Consider the following 18,499-nt stretch of genomic DNA (forward strand, 5'->3'; position numbering starts at 1 on the left):
CTCGGCTTCTTCATTTCTAAGCATACCTTCACCGTTTCTAATCTGACAACAACCGAAGAGTATTGCATAATTTATGTGGCACTAATTGTAATGGAGTTGAACAAGGGTGTACACATGTATTATACAACCACACTTCAATATAACCATAAGCAAGAAAGCATTTGTGTAGGTGTTTAAGTACTACTTTGCAGATACTCGTATGTTGGCCAGGAGCTTTAGGCACTTAGGTTAATAGTCAAGTTGATTTGTGGTTGGCTAATTTTGAAGTAGTAGTTAATTATTAAGTTGGGTGTTAGAAATTAAATCAAAAGATTTCGGTTTGCAAATAATTGAATTGATTTATATGCCAGACTAAAACAAAAATATTTACAGATGCATAATGTTTGAAACCATAACTGAGATATATTTAGAAGCACTATTAATTAAAATAGTTTTGCATTCAAGATTACATGAGCTTTTTTTGGTTAATTAGAGAGTTAAATTTTAAATATATTAATACGTTCGCAGTATTTCACACATAACTCGCGCTACAATAAATATTGGCGATTAAATACAGCATACCACATAACCAGAGGAAAAGAAAACTTCAACATTTTGTTTTATATAGACCATATCCAGTAATTTTAATAAAAAGTTTAGAAACGTCAACGGTTGATTTTTTAAAAAAAAGTTATCCACGCAATGTATACAAAAGAAGTCAATATTTATATTAACGGGTGATCCAAATAGGGGATGGAGGTTTTTGACAGTTAACGCGTGAGTCGTGTCATTTAATCCAGAAAATCCAACGGTTTGGTATGGTTTTGTGGGCCAGCGAAATCATCGGTCCATATTTGTTCGAAAATGATACCGGTAACAACGTCACCGTCAACGGCGACCGTTATCGCGCCATGATAACCGACTATTTGACACATGAAATTGAAGCTCTTGATCTCTACGACATTTGATTTCAACAAGACGGCGCCACTTCCCACATGTCACACTAATCAATGGATTTATAGACAAACCTCTTCGGTGAGCAGATAATTTCACGGTTTGAGCCGGTCGGTCACCAAGATCGTGTAATATCATACCGTTATCCCGTTTTTTCCAGTGGGAATATGTAAAGTCTTAAGTCTATGCGAACAATCCCGCTTCGATTCAGGCCTTGGAGCAAAACTTCAAGCATGACATTCGATAGTTACTAGTTGAAATGATAGAGCGAGTCATCAAAAATTGGACTCAGCGAATAGACTATTTGAGACGTAGCCGTGGTCAATATTTGAGAGAGATGATCTTCAAAAAATAAATGACGAAGAATGGTCTTTCGAATTACTTATAATTGAAATTCTCCATTGAATTAGAACTTTCTGTGTTTTTCTTTAAAAATGTTGGGAACCTCGAAATAGGTCCCCCTTTATTAATGAATTATTTTCCAAAAAGATTTTCTGTGGTACGTTTGTTACTATATTTTCGTTTTATTGAAGTAGAGTAATTATAAATTGCTCTAATTACTGGTTGCATGTATTTCCCAACTGGTTCTATTTTATTGTTGTGAGGAGGAATGCGCAACTTTAACTTTCGTATTATACAAATATTTTCTACGTTGTGTTCTAATTATTTAACACAAAAATTTTCATATTTCCAATTTTTTATAATTTTACTAAACACTATTACCAGTTAATTCAATTCAAAATATTTCTTAGAATCTAACATCAAAATATCATAAAAACTTTTTGAACGTATGTAATGTTTAATAAATTTTTTCACTTACTTAAATACTGTAAAGTGAAATTATGCAACTTCTAATTCAAGTCATATATTATACTACACTCTACTCTTTTTCACTCTTCTTGCCTCTGTTCTATATTTTCTCATTTTTCATTGCAGATATTCCGCAAACAACGACAGTAACCACATTAGCACCCACGGTGGCTCTAAATACCGTGCCAGTAGTGGTTGCGAAATACAACAACAAAGGTGTGTGTAAAAGCAATAGATCAAACAAATATAAATTAATTCAAATTTTTACTCAAACATAATTTGTTTCCTACATTTAAATTAATTTCTTACCTTGGGGGACTTCCAACAACTTAACATATCCACTTCTCCCATTTATGTTATTATTCCATAGCAATGCTTCTCGATTTATTGGAGTGTATGTTAGTACAAGTTACATGAGGTTTACGTAAAAGACACTACTTATTATATATATCAATATTCTCAGCCATTTTATTACATACATATGTCTATTTTATTTCTTTTAAAATGACAACAACAACTCAAATGGCATGCGTCGGCAAAATAGGTCAACGTTTCAGTAAAAAAATTCACCGCACAAAAACGAATGTTTCAGATATTTCATCGTCATCATCTTTGAACAATATTTATATTGGTGCCACATCGAGCTTATGGAATTCACAAGATCACGGCACAGGGCTAAAGCATATTCAATGTGAGTACATAAGAGAGAGATGATACATCATTCGATATTTTTACTTTCTAGAAGACGGCGTTATAAGAATAGATCTAAGAAAAATGTAAACAAATTTTTTTATATTTTTTTTAAATACTAATTTAAAACTCCAACAGGAAACATAATCTTATCTATTCTTATCGACATTAATCGGTATTGCTGGAGAGCTAAGTCAATATGAATATTTACTGGAAAATTATAAGCAGTACAAAGAAAATATTCTGATATAATTGTATCCCGGTTAACCGGTTTCTTGGAAAATATTCTAAAGATTTTATCGCGCAGTCTTTTGCCTCTGCTGGCGGAGAAACATCTCATTACGTATTACCAGTTTGTCTTCAGAAGGGTTCATGGTACAACAGTCGTTGCGTTTTTACATGAGTACCTGGTGACGATGTCCTCACCCCACGGTGCTCAAAAACACATAGATCAAAACAATGCGTTGATCAGCGCCCCAAATAATATATGGTTTTTGAAAGTATTATTTGGTTTCAATTGGTCAGGTGGAATTGACACTTTTCCACCGTGTTCGTCTTCGCGCCCAACCTAAAACTTCGGCCTTGCTGTGGGTTCGACACTCGGCCGCAGTGCGATTCCACACTGAACTGAATTTTCAATTCTGCCTCCCTTTTGGTTTTAACCATAGCCACCTCGAAACTCCCCAAAGGGCTGACACGCTATAAGCAGATTAGAGCGAACTCTAGGGCTAACTGCTCTCCGTAGTACCAGATTTAATGGATCGTCTCAGTATGATTCTCCGAAAAATCACTAATTTTCGCGATTTTTTTATAAATAAATACATTTATGACGAATACAAAATTATCTCTGTATGTTTATTGGGTGTATAATAAATTGTTGTAGTGACACGTAAAAAAAGGTCCCGTACGTTGTCCACGATTGTGGCCGTAATTTTGGGCTAACACAAAAATTTCAAAAAGGTTATTAATCTGTAGAATGGCGTTTTTATCTCAGAATGGTGTTTTTTAAAACGGTTTCCACTCTCAAAGGAAGAATTTTGAAGATATCTAATTCCAATTTGAAGAGAAAATTTTTAACGTTATTTGCTGTCGCACTATGGAAGCTTTGTTTGTTTTTTTTTTGGGAAACTTGACAATGTTTTTCGTAGGAAAAAAGGAAGATTTAAACCAAAAAATTAAAGCTTCCATAGCGCTTTCCCTTTCTACAATAAACGCTGAAACGACCGTAATAATATGAATTTCGATTTCAAAATTTGAGAGAATGGATATTATAGTGCATACTTTTCGATAATGTAAGAAAAAAATCGATTTCTAGAAAATTTCATACTGAGACGAGCCCTTAAGTCTCCGGTTAGACACGTAGCTTACTCAATGACTGGTGAACTTTAAATATCTTTTGATTGTGCATACTGAGTTTTAGTCACCTTTACGACATGCATGCTTTACTGCGGGCAAATTCTACCCGCTGTCCGCTGGGGCAGGCTGCAATATATAATTGGTCAATTCCAAGGAATACAACACTTCAAAATTGATTCCATGGAAATTAAATATACTGTTGCGTAGTTTTGCTTAATGTCCGCCAAGCATTTGACAAAATCTGGCACCTAGGCCTATTATGCAAAATAAACTTCTACAAGTAAAATAAATGTCAGCTCCCGCGGTGCTGAGATGGATCTAAGACATACACGTGTTGGTTTACCCCAAAGTAGTGTACTCGTTCCTGATCAGATCTGACTCCAAAATTAGGGCAATCTACGAAACCGCGCAACAACCCTACATCCTCTTCAGGACACAGTAGACGAAATTGATACCACTGTAATAGTGGCTCGGCAAATGGGACATTGACATCAATATTTTTTATTAACAATTGCTACCAACAAACATAAATTCAGAATGTCTGAGGCTACGATTGGGACAGCCCACGTGAAAACGAAGAGAGACCAGTAAGGGTGACGGTTTGCGCACCTGCACTGGTTCCTAAAACTAATAATTTAGAGCTTTCAGTAAAGAATTCTTCGTGAATCTTTCACCTTTTTATAAAAGAAACGAAGTTGTCCATAGAAACCTACCAATGCCCACTAGAATATAATAAGCCAAATAAAGAAATAAGCTGTTGATAGCGGTTCCTTTTGTTTGGAGATATTTGAAAATGTAGTTGCTATTCAACTGCTAGACATTAGTCGACACCGTCGACTTAAAATATTCTAACCACAATACACTTTCCTTCCGATTCAATTGAGAAACACTCTTTTAAACATTTTAAACCATTAAAGTTGGGAATACTGGGTTTATATTTATAAAAGAAGACAACAAACGCTTGTTCCTTTTGATTTCATGTATTCCCCAAACTATTGTAAGAAAATAAACGCACAAGCAACATAAATATATTTTGCATTTATTTCAAACATATTTTTAATCGATATCTTTAGTTTCAATGTTTGTGCACACCATTTGCATTCAACAACAGCGCCACACTTTCCACTATGGCAATATGACAAACGATTATGCCACTTGAGGTGTCAGCACATACACCTCTCGGGTGGCTGGTGACTGCTCTCTTTTTTTATGCCACACTCGACGCTATAAAAACACCAACAAAAGATGTCAGATACAATTGTGCCTGTCAATATCGCTCACCTCGCAAAGGGGAAGGGAAAATTTCAGGAAATGCGTTTGCATGCGGGCAATTGCAGCTGGCGCTTTGCGAATCAGGCAGACTAGCAAGATAAGCATAAAGTTATGTGGGGGCACATAAATAAGCGTAAATTATAAATTTCAATTGGATAAAGCAAAAGTATACCGCTCCAATTGCGTAAGTGAAAGACATGTAGGGAGTTTCCTTTTTATACTTGGAACAGGGTACGCAAAGTATACTACGAAGTTTGTTATAACTAGAAGAAAACTCTGGAGACTCAATAAAATATACAGTAAAGGACACACTTTTCCAAGAATAACAGTCCAATTGAAAAGTCCACGGTGTGACACATAAATGGTGCCACTAAAATTAAATCGATATGATTTTTATCTAGCACTGACTTTCAAAAGGCGCATATATTAATTTGACAACTGTCGGATCTTTAGTTTGTGAATTATACCATTTTGAGTGAAGCAACTTTTGTTGTTGAGAAAAAAAATTGTTAAAAAGGAATTATACGTGTTGATAAACTATTGCTTTTTGATGGAATAAATTTATTGTTAATGTAAAAGCTTGACCTGATAACGAGTTTCGGAATACTGTACCAGAAAAATTAACTTTAAAGAATTGTTATTCTAAGTTTAGATGTAGTAAAATGAGCGTCGAATACGGTGAACACTGTGGATGCCCCAAAAACAGGTTGTTACCAACGAAACCATCCAAAAAGTGCACAAAATAATTTTGTGTAATCGTAAACTGAAGTTGTTCGATATAGCAGGTACTCTAAAGATATCTCGAGCTCACTTTTGACCAAAAACAAGAACGAGTTGATGGATGAAATTGGCTCCATCATTTCACTCCAAAGTCCAATCGGCAGTCATGCAAGTGAACTGATGTAGCCCCATCTTCACTAAATTTGGCGCTGATTTTTTTCTAAGGCAACGCTATAATCTGCAACGACATTGTTTAGGTTAGACTGCTACTCGTATAACATAAAGCTGTCACACCATCTGGCCGATCAAAACCAACATAAAATTTTTTTCCTACTCTATTATATTATGACAAAAGTATCTGTGAAAAATTAAATAGCTTCGGTAGCAGCCGAAATTTACTTTTTCTCTTGTTAGAACTGTCTACAGATGTATTTGCCTGCTTACATGATGAAAAAGGCATTCAACTGCCAATGTAGACTGGGATACGTATGCAAGATTTGCCAATATTGTAATGTTAAAGGATTTTGAGGTAGACACATGCATTTTCCACTATTTATTTTCAATTTATATGATTGCTTCTTTGCACTCTTTTTCGCATCTCTTTTCTTTAAGCTAGCTGGCTTTGTTTGATTTTTACATTTTACTAAGCTTTCATCGAACATTGACTTATATATATATAATGGGTGATCCAAGTAGATGTACTTCTTTCAATAGCCTTTTTTTGACAGAATTATCGGTCCACATTTCTTCGGAAATGATGCCGGTGAGAACGTAACCGTAAATGGCTACCCCTATCGCGCCACGATAACCAACCATTTAAAATTGAAGCTCGCCATATCGCGATATTTGGTTTCAACAAGACGGCTTCTCTTTCCACACATTGTATCAATCAATTGATTTATTGGGAGAACACTTTGGTGAGCAGATAATTTCACGTTTTGAGCCGGTCGATTGACCAGTAAGAACATGTGATGTCACATCGTAATACGTTTTCTTGGGGGGGGGTTATATAAAGTCTAAACTATGCGGACAATCCCGTTTCGATTCAAGCTTTGGAGCAAAACATTACGCGTCTCATTTTCCAGTTACCAGTCGACATCCTCAAATGATATTTTGAAAATTGGACTCAACGGATGGACCATTGAAGGAGATAATTTTTAAGAAATTAATGCCAAAAAATGTTCTTTCGGGTAATAATAAACATTCCCAATTAAATTTGAATTTCCTATGATTTTCTTTAAAAAAGGAGGGAACCTCGAAATGGATCACCCATTATTATATATGAGTACATTCAGAGCTACATTTTGACCTGTGTGTTGCGAGCTCTTGTGATATTTTCTCAGAGTTCGTACTTTGTTGGTCTCAAATTTCTCCGTATTTTCCGAATACTGTTATCAATTGATTTGCTCTAGCAAAGAAGTAGTATGTAGAACTTCGAATTAATTAAATGACATCTTGCAAAATGCGTTTACTAAAATGAATTTAGCTTTTGTGGAAATGCCTGCGCTGCTGAGAAATAACACTGACATAAAAGATATCAAATTATTATAAGTTCTTGATGAAGACTTTATAAAAAAGTATAAATCAAAGTTTTCATATTTTTAAAAAAATATCTAAGTTTATATATGTAAAAACGATGTCTTTTGCCAACTCCAGTTCTTTGATTTCCTTGTCCAAATAGAAAGATATATTGTTTCTTCGAAATTTATTTCATATGTGTGCGTTGGTTTTAACATGGATTCAGGAGCCTTTATCCTGCACCTTCAGACTTCTATGAAGTCAATTAACAATTGTTCTGGGGCCTCAAGCTCCATTTTACGATTTGAGCAAGAAGCTAGGCTCATGTCGTATAAGTGCTTTTTCAGCTTGCAGTAGTCCGGGTACTATGCGACAAGTAGCTTGAGTTTATCCATGCGTTAGGAAAATTTTTAACCAAAAGACAGTACGTCCTGTATGCTTTTAGAGGCATCTTTTAATATTTTCTAAATTGTTGATCGCTTTGACACAGTGACAATCAAATATATACTATTGGATTTAAGTGCCGAAATAAAGACACATCACATGGTAACATGAATACATTTGAAACTAATAAAAGTCTTTTATCGTTATTTTATTCGGTATAAATGCTACATTGAGCCGTTTTGAACAATATGTCCGGGAATTGTAGCGTTGCTCAATAATGTACTATAATATTAGCAGAAATTCTTTGATATAACTTTTCACACCAGTCAGTTTGTATGGTCCGGTATTGACAGTTCCAACAAATATGCAGTTTCAAGCGGAGAAAGGACGTGTGCAAATCTGAAGGTCTAAACGACAATATACTGTCAGATAAACAGACGGCATAGCATATAGGATCTATTATATTATCTTATTCATGTTTACTTCCGGCGAAATTTACCTCAAGGTATACATAGTAAGATTAATGATTTGAAACGAACCTTTATTATTTTAAACTTCGTCAGGATCAGAAAGTACCTCTCCGAGCCGTCCCATACGTAAACGGGTTTAGATAGAGAAGATACATTCTTCTATAAGGGTGTACAGCTGCTAATGTGCGCCGATAATATAGATATTATTCTCCAGAATTATAAACGAGGTCAAGACAAAATATCTCTTTAACAGAATAAACAGTCATCACACTCACGACTTGGCTCGCACGTTATCTTGCCAACAGCTGCTGCTTTGAACTGATTAGGTAATTGAAAAGTAAAAACTCAAACTCTCAAAGTCCCTCATCATTCCCGTCCTGTTATATGGTTCAGAGCTATGGAGGATGACAACATCTGATAAGTTGGTCATAGCAGTGTTCGAGAAAAAGGTTTTGTTGAAGGCTTATGGACCTTTACGCATTGACAACGGCGAGTACCGCGGTCGATGGAACGATCAGCTGTACGAGATATGCGACATTCCGCGAATTAAGATACAGCGGCTACGCTAGCTGGGTCTTGTCGTCCAGATTGAGAAGAAAAGATCACTTTTCAAGGTTTTCGATTCAGTACCCGTCGGTAGAAACAGAGGAAGAGGAATCCCTCTATTTCGATGGAGAGATCAGATGGAGAACGACTACCTATATTTATATCCATACTGCCTTTTCAATCCCAGCATGAAATTTTCTTGGGAATACCCTAAAAAAATTCCCTGAAAATTTGAGACCTTTATATTCACATTAAGGACTGGATCAAGGCATGTAAAAATTTTCCATAGAAAATACACGACAATCGTGATTTTTTACTTTTAAATTTCCATAGCTCAGAAGCATTTTATGGCATCGCTTTAACTTTAGACAAATATTTCTCAGGATTGAACACTCTACAAAAGTGTCCATTAAGACAAAGTCGAAACTCACATCGGCGAGGTAGTAAATATATTGCCCACACAAGATTTCTAAAAATTGAATTTTTTGAAGTGCTAAAACTTTGGCTCCATTTATTTCTATTTTTCCCAGGACATTTGCCTAGCACATATTTGTATATTTCTTTTTTCGCAAAAAATTTGTATCTAGTACATTTTGACATTGGGAAGCTATTTTCATATCAGGTGATTAAATTTCTAGCTGCTGGCTGAAATGTCGTCGTATAGACGCATTCACGCACTACACTCCGAGCAAAAGAAAACCAATAGCAACATGCTGCCATAAATCTACATATGTATATATTCGTTTGCATTCCAATTTGCACATTTGTTCATAGTTGAATATTCTGCGTATAGTTCTTTTGCGTTCATTTTCTACACTTTTTTGTTACTCTGCTTGCTGGATTAGATGGCAGTTCGCTGGCAATCCTTCGTCGCTTAGTGATGAAAGCTTTAACTATTGCAGCGTCGCCGCACTTCCTGTTCATTGCGGCAAGAACCATTGTGGCGCAATGTGGCGGTTCATGATCGCGGTACAAAAAACAAGAGTTGTCGGCTCATAATTCCAGCTTCCTTTTACGAATAACCTCAACCTTCCTTGTTGATAGTTTGGCCAGTCGGAAGGAATTCGGAGTGTAGTACACTTTGAAAATAGAAGAAAGCTCTCAACATAACCTTGATCTGTTTTGAAATGGTTTTTTCGACTTCGGTTCGCCAAATGATCTTTCAAAATGTTTTCACTTATCCTCCCGATATTCCAATGATGCCAGTAAAATCTCTGACTATTAATCGTTGATTCTCAAGCACCTATTTTTTATTTTATTAACGTGTTGATCATCAGTTGATGTTGATGGCCGTCCCGCAGTCAACCGTGGGTCTTGGATCTTTGAAAAATGTATATCAATTAAAACTCTTGCTCGCCACAAATAATTATTACTGAAGCCTTTTCCAACATTCTGAACGTTTCGACACCAGAAATTTTATTCCGCTCACAAAATTATTATTTAACTTTCTTTATTTACAATCTATCTACATTAAGATATTCAGTAAATTAGGTCTAGTAGGTAATGGCAGAGGTAGATTTGTCCTTGAGCAAATCTACATAAAGGATTACTTAATTTATTACATATACATAAGTAAAATATAATTAACTTAGGTTATTAAATACATCCATCAAAAATTCATTTTTTTTTTTTTTTTTTTTTTTTTTTGCCAGACTTAAATCTAAGAAAGTTTTAGAGAAATGGTAAATCTAAGATATGAGAACGTTTTAGCCGTATAGTTTCATAAGTTGTATCTAACAGACAAACAGCAATTGGGTTTATATGGTTTGAGAGACGTGCAAGATATCTAGCACTATATTTAGGGATCTCATTTTTTATAAAGGGAATACCTAGGTCGTTATGGATAGCTTCATTGGTAACAAACCATGGGGCGTTAATAAGTGACCGCAATGTTTTTGATTGATAACGTTGCAAAATCTCCACATTGGACTTACTGGCAGTACCCCAAAGCTGAATGCCGTATGTCCATATGGGTTTGAGGATAGCTTTGTAGAGCCGTATTTTATTTTCTATGCTAAGTTGAGACTTTCGACCGAGCAACCAGTACATGCGTTTAGTTTTGATTTTTAATTGCTGCTGTTTAGCCTGAATATGACTTTTCCATGTAAGACGTCGATCTAGATGCATCCCTAAATATTTAACTTTATCCCTAGTAGGAATCTGCTTATTATTTAAAAATACAGCAGGACACTCCTCTTTTCTTAATGCAAATGTGACATGTGTAGACTTTTCAGAGTTAACCTTTATTTTCCATTTGTTGAGCCAAACTTCCAGCATATTCAGTTGGTTTTGAAGTAGAGACGAAGCTTCTATAGGGGTACCACTAGAAGCGATAAACGCTGTGTCATCAGCAAAAGTTGCTACCTCTATTTCTCGTAATGTGGGCATATCTGATGTAAATATTGTGTATAGGACTGGACCCAAAACACTACCCTGCGGTACACCAGCATTAATGCTGTAGATTTCTGATGAGGCATCTCGGTGCCTTACATAAAAGTGTCTGTCACTTAAATAAGATTTAAGCACTAAATAGTAATGTGCTGGCATTAGCCTTTTTATTTTGAAGAGGAGTCCTGGATGCCATACCCTGTCAAAAGCTTGTTGAACGTCTAAGAAGGCTGCAGAACAGTATTTTTTTTCTTCCAGCGCATTTGTGCCACCCTATGGCATTGCTCTGGCGTACCGTGTCCTATTCTGAACCCAAACTGATGTTCAGGTAAGATATTTTGATCCTCAATTACTGGTAACATTCTTTGCAAAAATATTCTTTCGAATATTTTCGAAAATGTTACCAGTAAGCTAATAGGACGATATGACGTAAGACAGCTTTCAGGCTTATTTGGTTTTGGGACCATGACCACAGTGGCACATTTCCATTGTGTGGGGTAATGATTTATATTTAAAATAGCATTATATATTAATGTGAGAAACTCGATAGCTTTTTCCGGAAGAATTTTAACAACTTTGCTATCAATATAGTCGTAGCCGGGTGTTTTACTATTATTTAATCTACGTACTTCCATAGCAACTTCGCTATTTGATATCTTGCTAATGGGGAGGTCCATTTGACACGGAGATTCTAAAAAATTTAGAATCTCAGTTTCATCACTACTAGTACCTAAGGAATTAGGTTGAAAAATTTGGTAGAGGTGTTTAGCAAAGGCCTCTGTTTTGGCTTCATCACTCCTGCAAAATACCCCATTTGAGTCCCTAACTGTTGCGTTTCGTTTGGTTGGTCGTTTAAGATACTTGGTAGCTTTCCAGAGTCTGTGCTCATCGTTTTTAGCGGGTTCAAGGCTTTTAATAAACAAACTGAAGGATTCATTCTTCAGTTCAGATAGCTTTAATTTTAGTAGCTTGGTTGCTTTATTAAGTGCTCTCTTTTCAGCTGGGTATCTATTTAGCTGCCAGGCTTTTCTTAATCTTCTTTTTTCTTTAATAAGACCCAACACTTCAGCAGGAACCTGTAAATGATCAGTAAAAGTCGGCTGGTTTCTTATCGGGCTAGATAGATATGCGGCCTCATGAACCAGGTTTGTAAACGATTCTACCGCTGAATCCAATTCACCACCATTTTCTAAGGGCACGTTAAGGTCAATATGTTTATCGATCCAATATTGGAAGGATTTGAGATCGGTTTTCGGGGTAAGGATCTTATATTTTTTGGAAGTCTGGTAAACATTTTCATTATATGAAACAATTAAAGGCGAGTGATCTGAACTTAGTTCATTACTGTCTTGAATGTTTAACTTATGTCTGGGTAAACCAGAGTATATCACAAAATCGAGAAGATCCGGATTTTTTCTTGGGTCGCTTGGCCAATATGTTGGAGTGCCTGTTGATAAAATGGAAAAATTTCTTTGGGTAATACATTTTTCGAGTTCTCTGCCCTTAGGATTTATGATCCTAGAGCCCCACCAAGGGTGCTTTGCATTGAAGTCCCCACCTGCCAAAAATTTTGAACCAAACTGTCTAAAAATATCAACGTATTGGTCTGTTTTAAGGTTAAATCTTGGAGGAAAGTATACAGAGTATATTGGTAACTCATGGTTGTCACATTTAACTTTAACTCCTGCTGCTTGTAGATATTGTTCTCTAACTTCTTCCAGACATTCATATTTGATTCTGGATTTGATTAAAATGGCGGAACCCCCATGGGCTCTGTTGCGCGGATGGTTTGCACATATAAGATCATAACCGATGATTTTGAAGTACGATTTAGTTGTGAAATGGGTTTCAGACACCAAGAAAATGTCTATATTGTTTGTATTTAGGAATAATTTTACTTCCTCGGTATGATTAGTCAGACCATTGGCGTTCCAAATAGCTATTCGGAGACCTACTTGCATAGTTTATCCAAAAGAGTGGACATCATTTTAAACAAACTTTGAGTAAGCTCAAGCTGTTTAGAAAATAAGGTTTCAATTTTTTCAAGAACGTTGTTTTCTGAATTTAAATTACTTTGAACACATTGGGCATATGATATATTTGGATTGGCATACACATTTTCTGTTTGTTTATAATTATTCAGTTGGGGGAATTTATGAGAGGCATGGGAATATGATGGGAAATTGTTTCTTTTATCAGTCATATTCGATTTTTTGGCAAGGTTTTGGTACACCTTGCATCCCTTGTAATTTGCTGGATGGCTTTGTAAACAATTAATGCATTTGGCAGGCGTATCTTTACTTTTAACGCATTCAGCTGTTGGATGGTCCAGACCACACTTCACACACCTGTACGATTTTGTACAATATGATTTGGTATGCCCAAACTCTTGACAGCGATGGCATTGTACAACATCATTTACCTTTTTTGGAGGGTCAACCTTAACAATAGCGTTACCAAGATATTTTAAATTAAAGATATTTTTATTGTCATTGCTTGGTTCTAAGTCGACAAAATGCATGCATAAAGGCATATTCGTAAATCTACTTCGTATATTGCTAACGTTCCTAACCTTAAAACCCAACGCTTCTATTTCTTCTTTTATGTCATCTACTGGAGTAGAGAAATGTAAGTTTTTAAAACAATTCTATACGCACGCTCTTGTTTAAGCTGGTACGTATGGTAGTTAATTTCTTTTTCTTTCATATCTTTTACCAGAGATCTGTATGACCCTATAGATTTTACCATTACTCGAATTTGGCCGTCTCGCAAAGCTTTATAACTAAATTCAGATTTATTAATAATAGTTTCGAAATACTTAATCATACCGCTAATATCACTAATATTTGGCACAATAATTGGTGGTGGTTTTGGTGTATTCTCTTCTATGTTTTGATCCATTATGTTATTGCTATCCGATTCGTCTTGTAGCCCGGCAAACATGTTCGTGCTGTTGGAATAGCTGCTGATGTTATTGTTGTTGAGTTGAGTTGTTGGAATAGAGTTATAGCTATCCGCTAAGTTTGTATAGTTGTTTGTTTTTGTCCGTTTTTGATCAATAGTGCGAGAGCCTGATTGAGGTCTTTTATTAGTCACAGTTTGCCATTGCATTGTATTATCACTTTCATTTCTCAATTCATTAGCAGAACTGACATTTTGCATGCTCAAAGTTGTCATATTTGTGGAATTATTTAATAACTCAACATTTAGGTTTGTTGTTTCTGTTAAAAGAGTCCTTGACTCATTATTAATTAATGTTGTTCTCTTCATCGAGTGACCTTGCTCGAAAGGTGAGCACTGGTCACTCATTTATGTATTCACGTGGTCGATTTAATTAATAAAGTTTTATGAATAGAGTTTTATTTTATTTATTCTCAAAAATAATAAGAAGTCAATTTAGCTTTTCTAATCCACATGTGCACTTGTTCACTCTCTTCACAAGACTCCAACACAATATATTGCAATAATATATCAAGAAATTATAAAATTTTTGTAGAATTTTATTTTTTATAATATTGCTCACAAAATTGAATGGAATTCCTTTCTTGAATAATTTCACTTACCGTAAAAATCACAGAGTGCACTTCAGAAAAACAAGCGGATACCAGACGCTAATAATTATTTTGTTGCGACTTTTGGAACAGATGTCACTGACAATTATAGCAACCTAGAAAAAAAATATTGCGAGGAATAGGTTTTCGCGAAAAATTTTAATTATTTTTGTCCACATGAATATATGTATAGCATAATGAACTCATTTTTGCTTAGCTCTTCTTTGAAAAACAAACTTTGTATTTCTTTCTTTTTAGCCTTACCTTGTAAACCCGAAATGACGTATAATGTACTCTGCGGCACAAAACCAGCTGACCAACTGGTTTCACCTTCAGTAGATTCTTCAAGCGCCTTCTCTTCCAATCATAATTCACATCTTAATGCAGTTTGCTGGGCGTTTCTCCTTCAAGAATTATACATGTTGTTTATATGGCCCGAACGTCTGCGAAAATCGACTTATTACTTGATATAAAATAGAAACGAGAGTATTCAGCATTACAGTAGCAGGATATCAAAATGCGACAACTTCAGCTATTGTATCTCTGGAAGTATACATATGAGAAGTTAAACCAAAGATGCCTTGGAAGATATGAAGTATAAATACAAGTAGTAAGAAAATAAGAGGAAAACTATGGTGCATTTATAATAATACGTGGAGAAATATTTTATTCCCATTCTGTGGCCAATATACGATTTGGAGATACAACTGTCATATTTGTATCGTGGTGAATTCTCCCAAATGGCATCACATACATAGATATAACATAAACACAAAGGAGTTGAAAACCAGTACCACCGTTTGAAATGGTAAATTTTAAAAGGAGCTTAAATACTAGTATATACCAGTGAGATATTATTGGAAAATGTTTAGAATGGATTTGAAAATTAAATATTCTGAATGCTTAAATTTTTTCCACAGAATAACATAAAAGGTTTTTTGAAATAATATTGCAAGGAAGAAGATTAACATAAAAAGAGTTGTAAAGAGAATGCTTTCAATATTGGCTGGAACAAGAGGAATATGCCGAGATTACTACTGAAACCAGCCAATTTATTTTAACTCGAAATATATGCAAGACTGTATGAAATGTACTGTTTGTACTGTTTATTAATAAAATATGTATTCATTTTTGTACTGAATCGTTACTAGAAAAAGAGTAGTATAATAATATTTTTGAAAATAATAATGAGTTTCTATTAAAGGTAATAACTGGTAAGTAAACTTTTAATTGCTGAAAAATTTAGGTTTGACAAACAAAAATAATAACACGTTATTAAAATCTAAAACGCAGAGACTAGTAGATTACTTCTTCTCTTTTCCAGAATTGACATGCAACGTTCAGTATCAAGCAAGCCTACATACATACATATATTGAGTAGTTCACTAAGTAATTTTGTTTGATGACAAAAGCCGATCTTCTTGAATTTTTTCGCAGCCAACTTCACACTTACCTGTTTTACCGTTATATATTTGAACAACTTGTTTGTAAAAGATAAAAAAATATTTTGAGTTTTGTATAATAGTTATTTTTTGGTGCCCTTTTTAAATGAAATATCGAAAACAGAATTTTCGACATACTTTACTATTTTACTATCAAAAGTGTAAAAATATATTTCAAGCAGGACCAAAATTGCATGATATGTACGGAAAATTGGTTTGCAATATTTAGTTTCGGCAATTTTGATCTCGAGAACGCAACATGTCCTGGAAGAACTCTTAAAGTCGTTGTAAATAAAACATGCAAATCGTCGAATATCAACTCTAGGTATTGCTGCAAAATTAAATTTGTGGGTTTCTCATCTTTTTACAGAACGAAATTCGCTTCGTCGCATTAACTACTGTGATAGGCCTATCAGATGTCGAAGACGTGATCCATTTTTTAATCGAACTGTTAATGAAGACTAAAAGTAGGTTTTTTACAAGAAAGTAAAGTACAAGAGGTCATGGTTTAAAAAAGAATGAACCATCTCAAATCATTTCGAAGGGCCACAGTCACCAAACAAGGGTCACATTGTTTGTTTGGTGGAATTTCATATATTAAGAATCATATACATAAATATACAATATAATATGCGACAATATAGCGACTAATTCTGCAATATATTGGGATCAGCTGGACAATTTTGGGTGATGCACGCCAACAGAAGGTTTTTGAATCGGTCAATATAAAAGGTGTAGTGTTCCATCGGAATAATGCGAAACTACTTACAAGTGTGATGATTCGTCAAAAGGTTTTTCAGCTTATATTGGATGTGATATCACACCCACCATATTTTGCAAACTTGGCATCTTCGAACTATTGCTTATTCCGGTCTCTGCAAATGTTTTTAGATGGGTGAATCTTCACCTCAAATCAGAATGTCAAATACCGCTTGGACTAGTTTTTCTTGTCTTAAAGATGGCAGAAGTTATTGGATCAAAATAGAGAATATATAATTTCTTAAAATGATTTCCATAATAAAAAAAACATGTCATGTTTTTGGGTCGCATATGAATATAATTTGTTATGAATTAGAGTTTAAATTAATAATTTATATAAAAGTCCTTAATGTCTTTTCTGCTTCACTCAGACTGCATATCGAGCACACTTACATCTTTACTATAGAGATTTAAAAGCTCGAAAGCTTGAAAAGTTTATGCTCTAGCTAAAATAAGAGGTAAGTTTAGAAAAGCTCAAGTAGCTTTCTCCAAATGCTAAAGAGCCAACAGTTTTTCAAACAAATGCTTTAAACTGCTAGTAAGTCATCTTTTTGATTTATAGTCATAAGAATAAAGTTTTGTCTCTTCAAATGGTTTTGTCTTTCATTTCCCCTCTACTGAATCTATTATTAAAATGTTGAAACATTTTGTTATTAAATAACTGATGCTCAATTTTTAACCATTAATCCACACTTATTCAGTAAGTGAAGTCATTTCCATTTGACTACTGCAACTTATATAATACTACTTCACTCACAAATAAATATGTTAATAATAAATAGTCCAATCGCATGCTTAGCAGAACCAGAGCCCTTAAATCGTGTTTTAGTTGGTAATTTTGTTTATTTCACTGAAGTGAAACAGTAATGACTAAGAAGCGGCTCATTGCAATTGACCATTGATGAAAGCTCTTGACTGTTATTCAAAGCGATTTGTTGGTATAAGGATACAAAAGCTTAGGCTCATCTTGTACCGAAAGTTCTTCAAACGTTTGAATTCGTGCAGTGCAAAGGCGCTATATGAATGCGGCCACAGTTCATTGTATTGTATGCTTTCCGGCACCTTTAGTGACCGCTCAAGCAGCAATATAATATAAGCCAATATTATAGGACTTGGAATAATGTACGAAGAAAGAGAAAAAAAAAGAGTTGCTGTGCAGTGAAAGAATTTTCATGGATGTGAAATTTATTCGACTTTAGTGCCATCTAAAGGTTCATGCTTTTACTCACTAATTTGAAATCAAAATTATATACAAACACAAACAGATAATCGTGACTATTTGAGCGCTTTATTCTCGATTTATGATTCGTACTCAGCGTTCAAAGCGCCAGTTTTAACAAGAAAAGACGGATAAGAGATACAACAGTATTTATTTGTAAGAAAAGTCATTAAGATTCCCTTCGGAAGAAGATGAGGGTCTGGATTTCACCCAGCTACTAGCTTACTCGTAAAATGCACAGATTTATTTACGACAGTAGCAGAACGTTTAAAAAGATAAGATGGATTCCATTCTTACGAAGCTCATATTATATACATATGTATGTATATACTGAGGCTTACTATTTAAAATACTAAATAATTGTTTTTTTTTTTTTGTCATAGTATAATACCTCGTTTAACTCAAAAATGTACCGGCAAACCACATTAGTCAATGCCATCA

General features: G+C 34.7%; 2 protein-coding genes and 1 pseudogene across 2 annotated transcripts in view; 2 read left to right on the forward strand and 1 right to left on the reverse strand.

The window, feature by feature from the left end:
* Positions 1–15,788, forward strand: part of LOC126753775 (protein CEPU-1-like) — a 47,062-nt gene extending 31,274 nt beyond the window's left edge. Inside the window, exons 6-8 of the mRNA XM_050465483.1 lie at positions 1,870–1,959; positions 2,288–2,434; positions 14,897–15,788. Coding sequence (XP_050321440.1) covers positions 1,870–1,959; positions 2,288–2,434; positions 14,897–15,111 — 452 coding nt within the window. The 3' untranslated portion in view covers positions 15,112–15,788. The remainder of the gene's footprint in view (positions 1–1,869; positions 1,960–2,287; positions 2,435–14,896) is intronic.
* The window catches only part of LOC126753785 (lachesin-like), a 521,130-nt pseudogene that overhangs the window by 438,705 nt on the left and 63,926 nt on the right, over positions 1–18,499 (reverse strand).
* The window catches only part of LOC126753770 (opioid-binding protein/cell adhesion molecule homolog), a 301,684-nt gene that overhangs the window by 39,751 nt on the left and 243,434 nt on the right, over positions 1–18,499 (forward strand). The gene's annotated exons all lie outside the window — the stretch shown is intronic.

The sequence above is a fragment of the Bactrocera neohumeralis genome, chromosome 3, assembly GCF_024586455.1.
Source record: "Bactrocera neohumeralis isolate Rockhampton chromosome 3, APGP_CSIRO_Bneo_wtdbg2-racon-allhic-juicebox.fasta_v2, whole genome shotgun sequence".
In the NCBI taxonomy this organism is placed as follows: Eukaryota; Metazoa; Arthropoda; class Insecta; order Diptera; family Tephritidae; genus Bactrocera; species Bactrocera neohumeralis.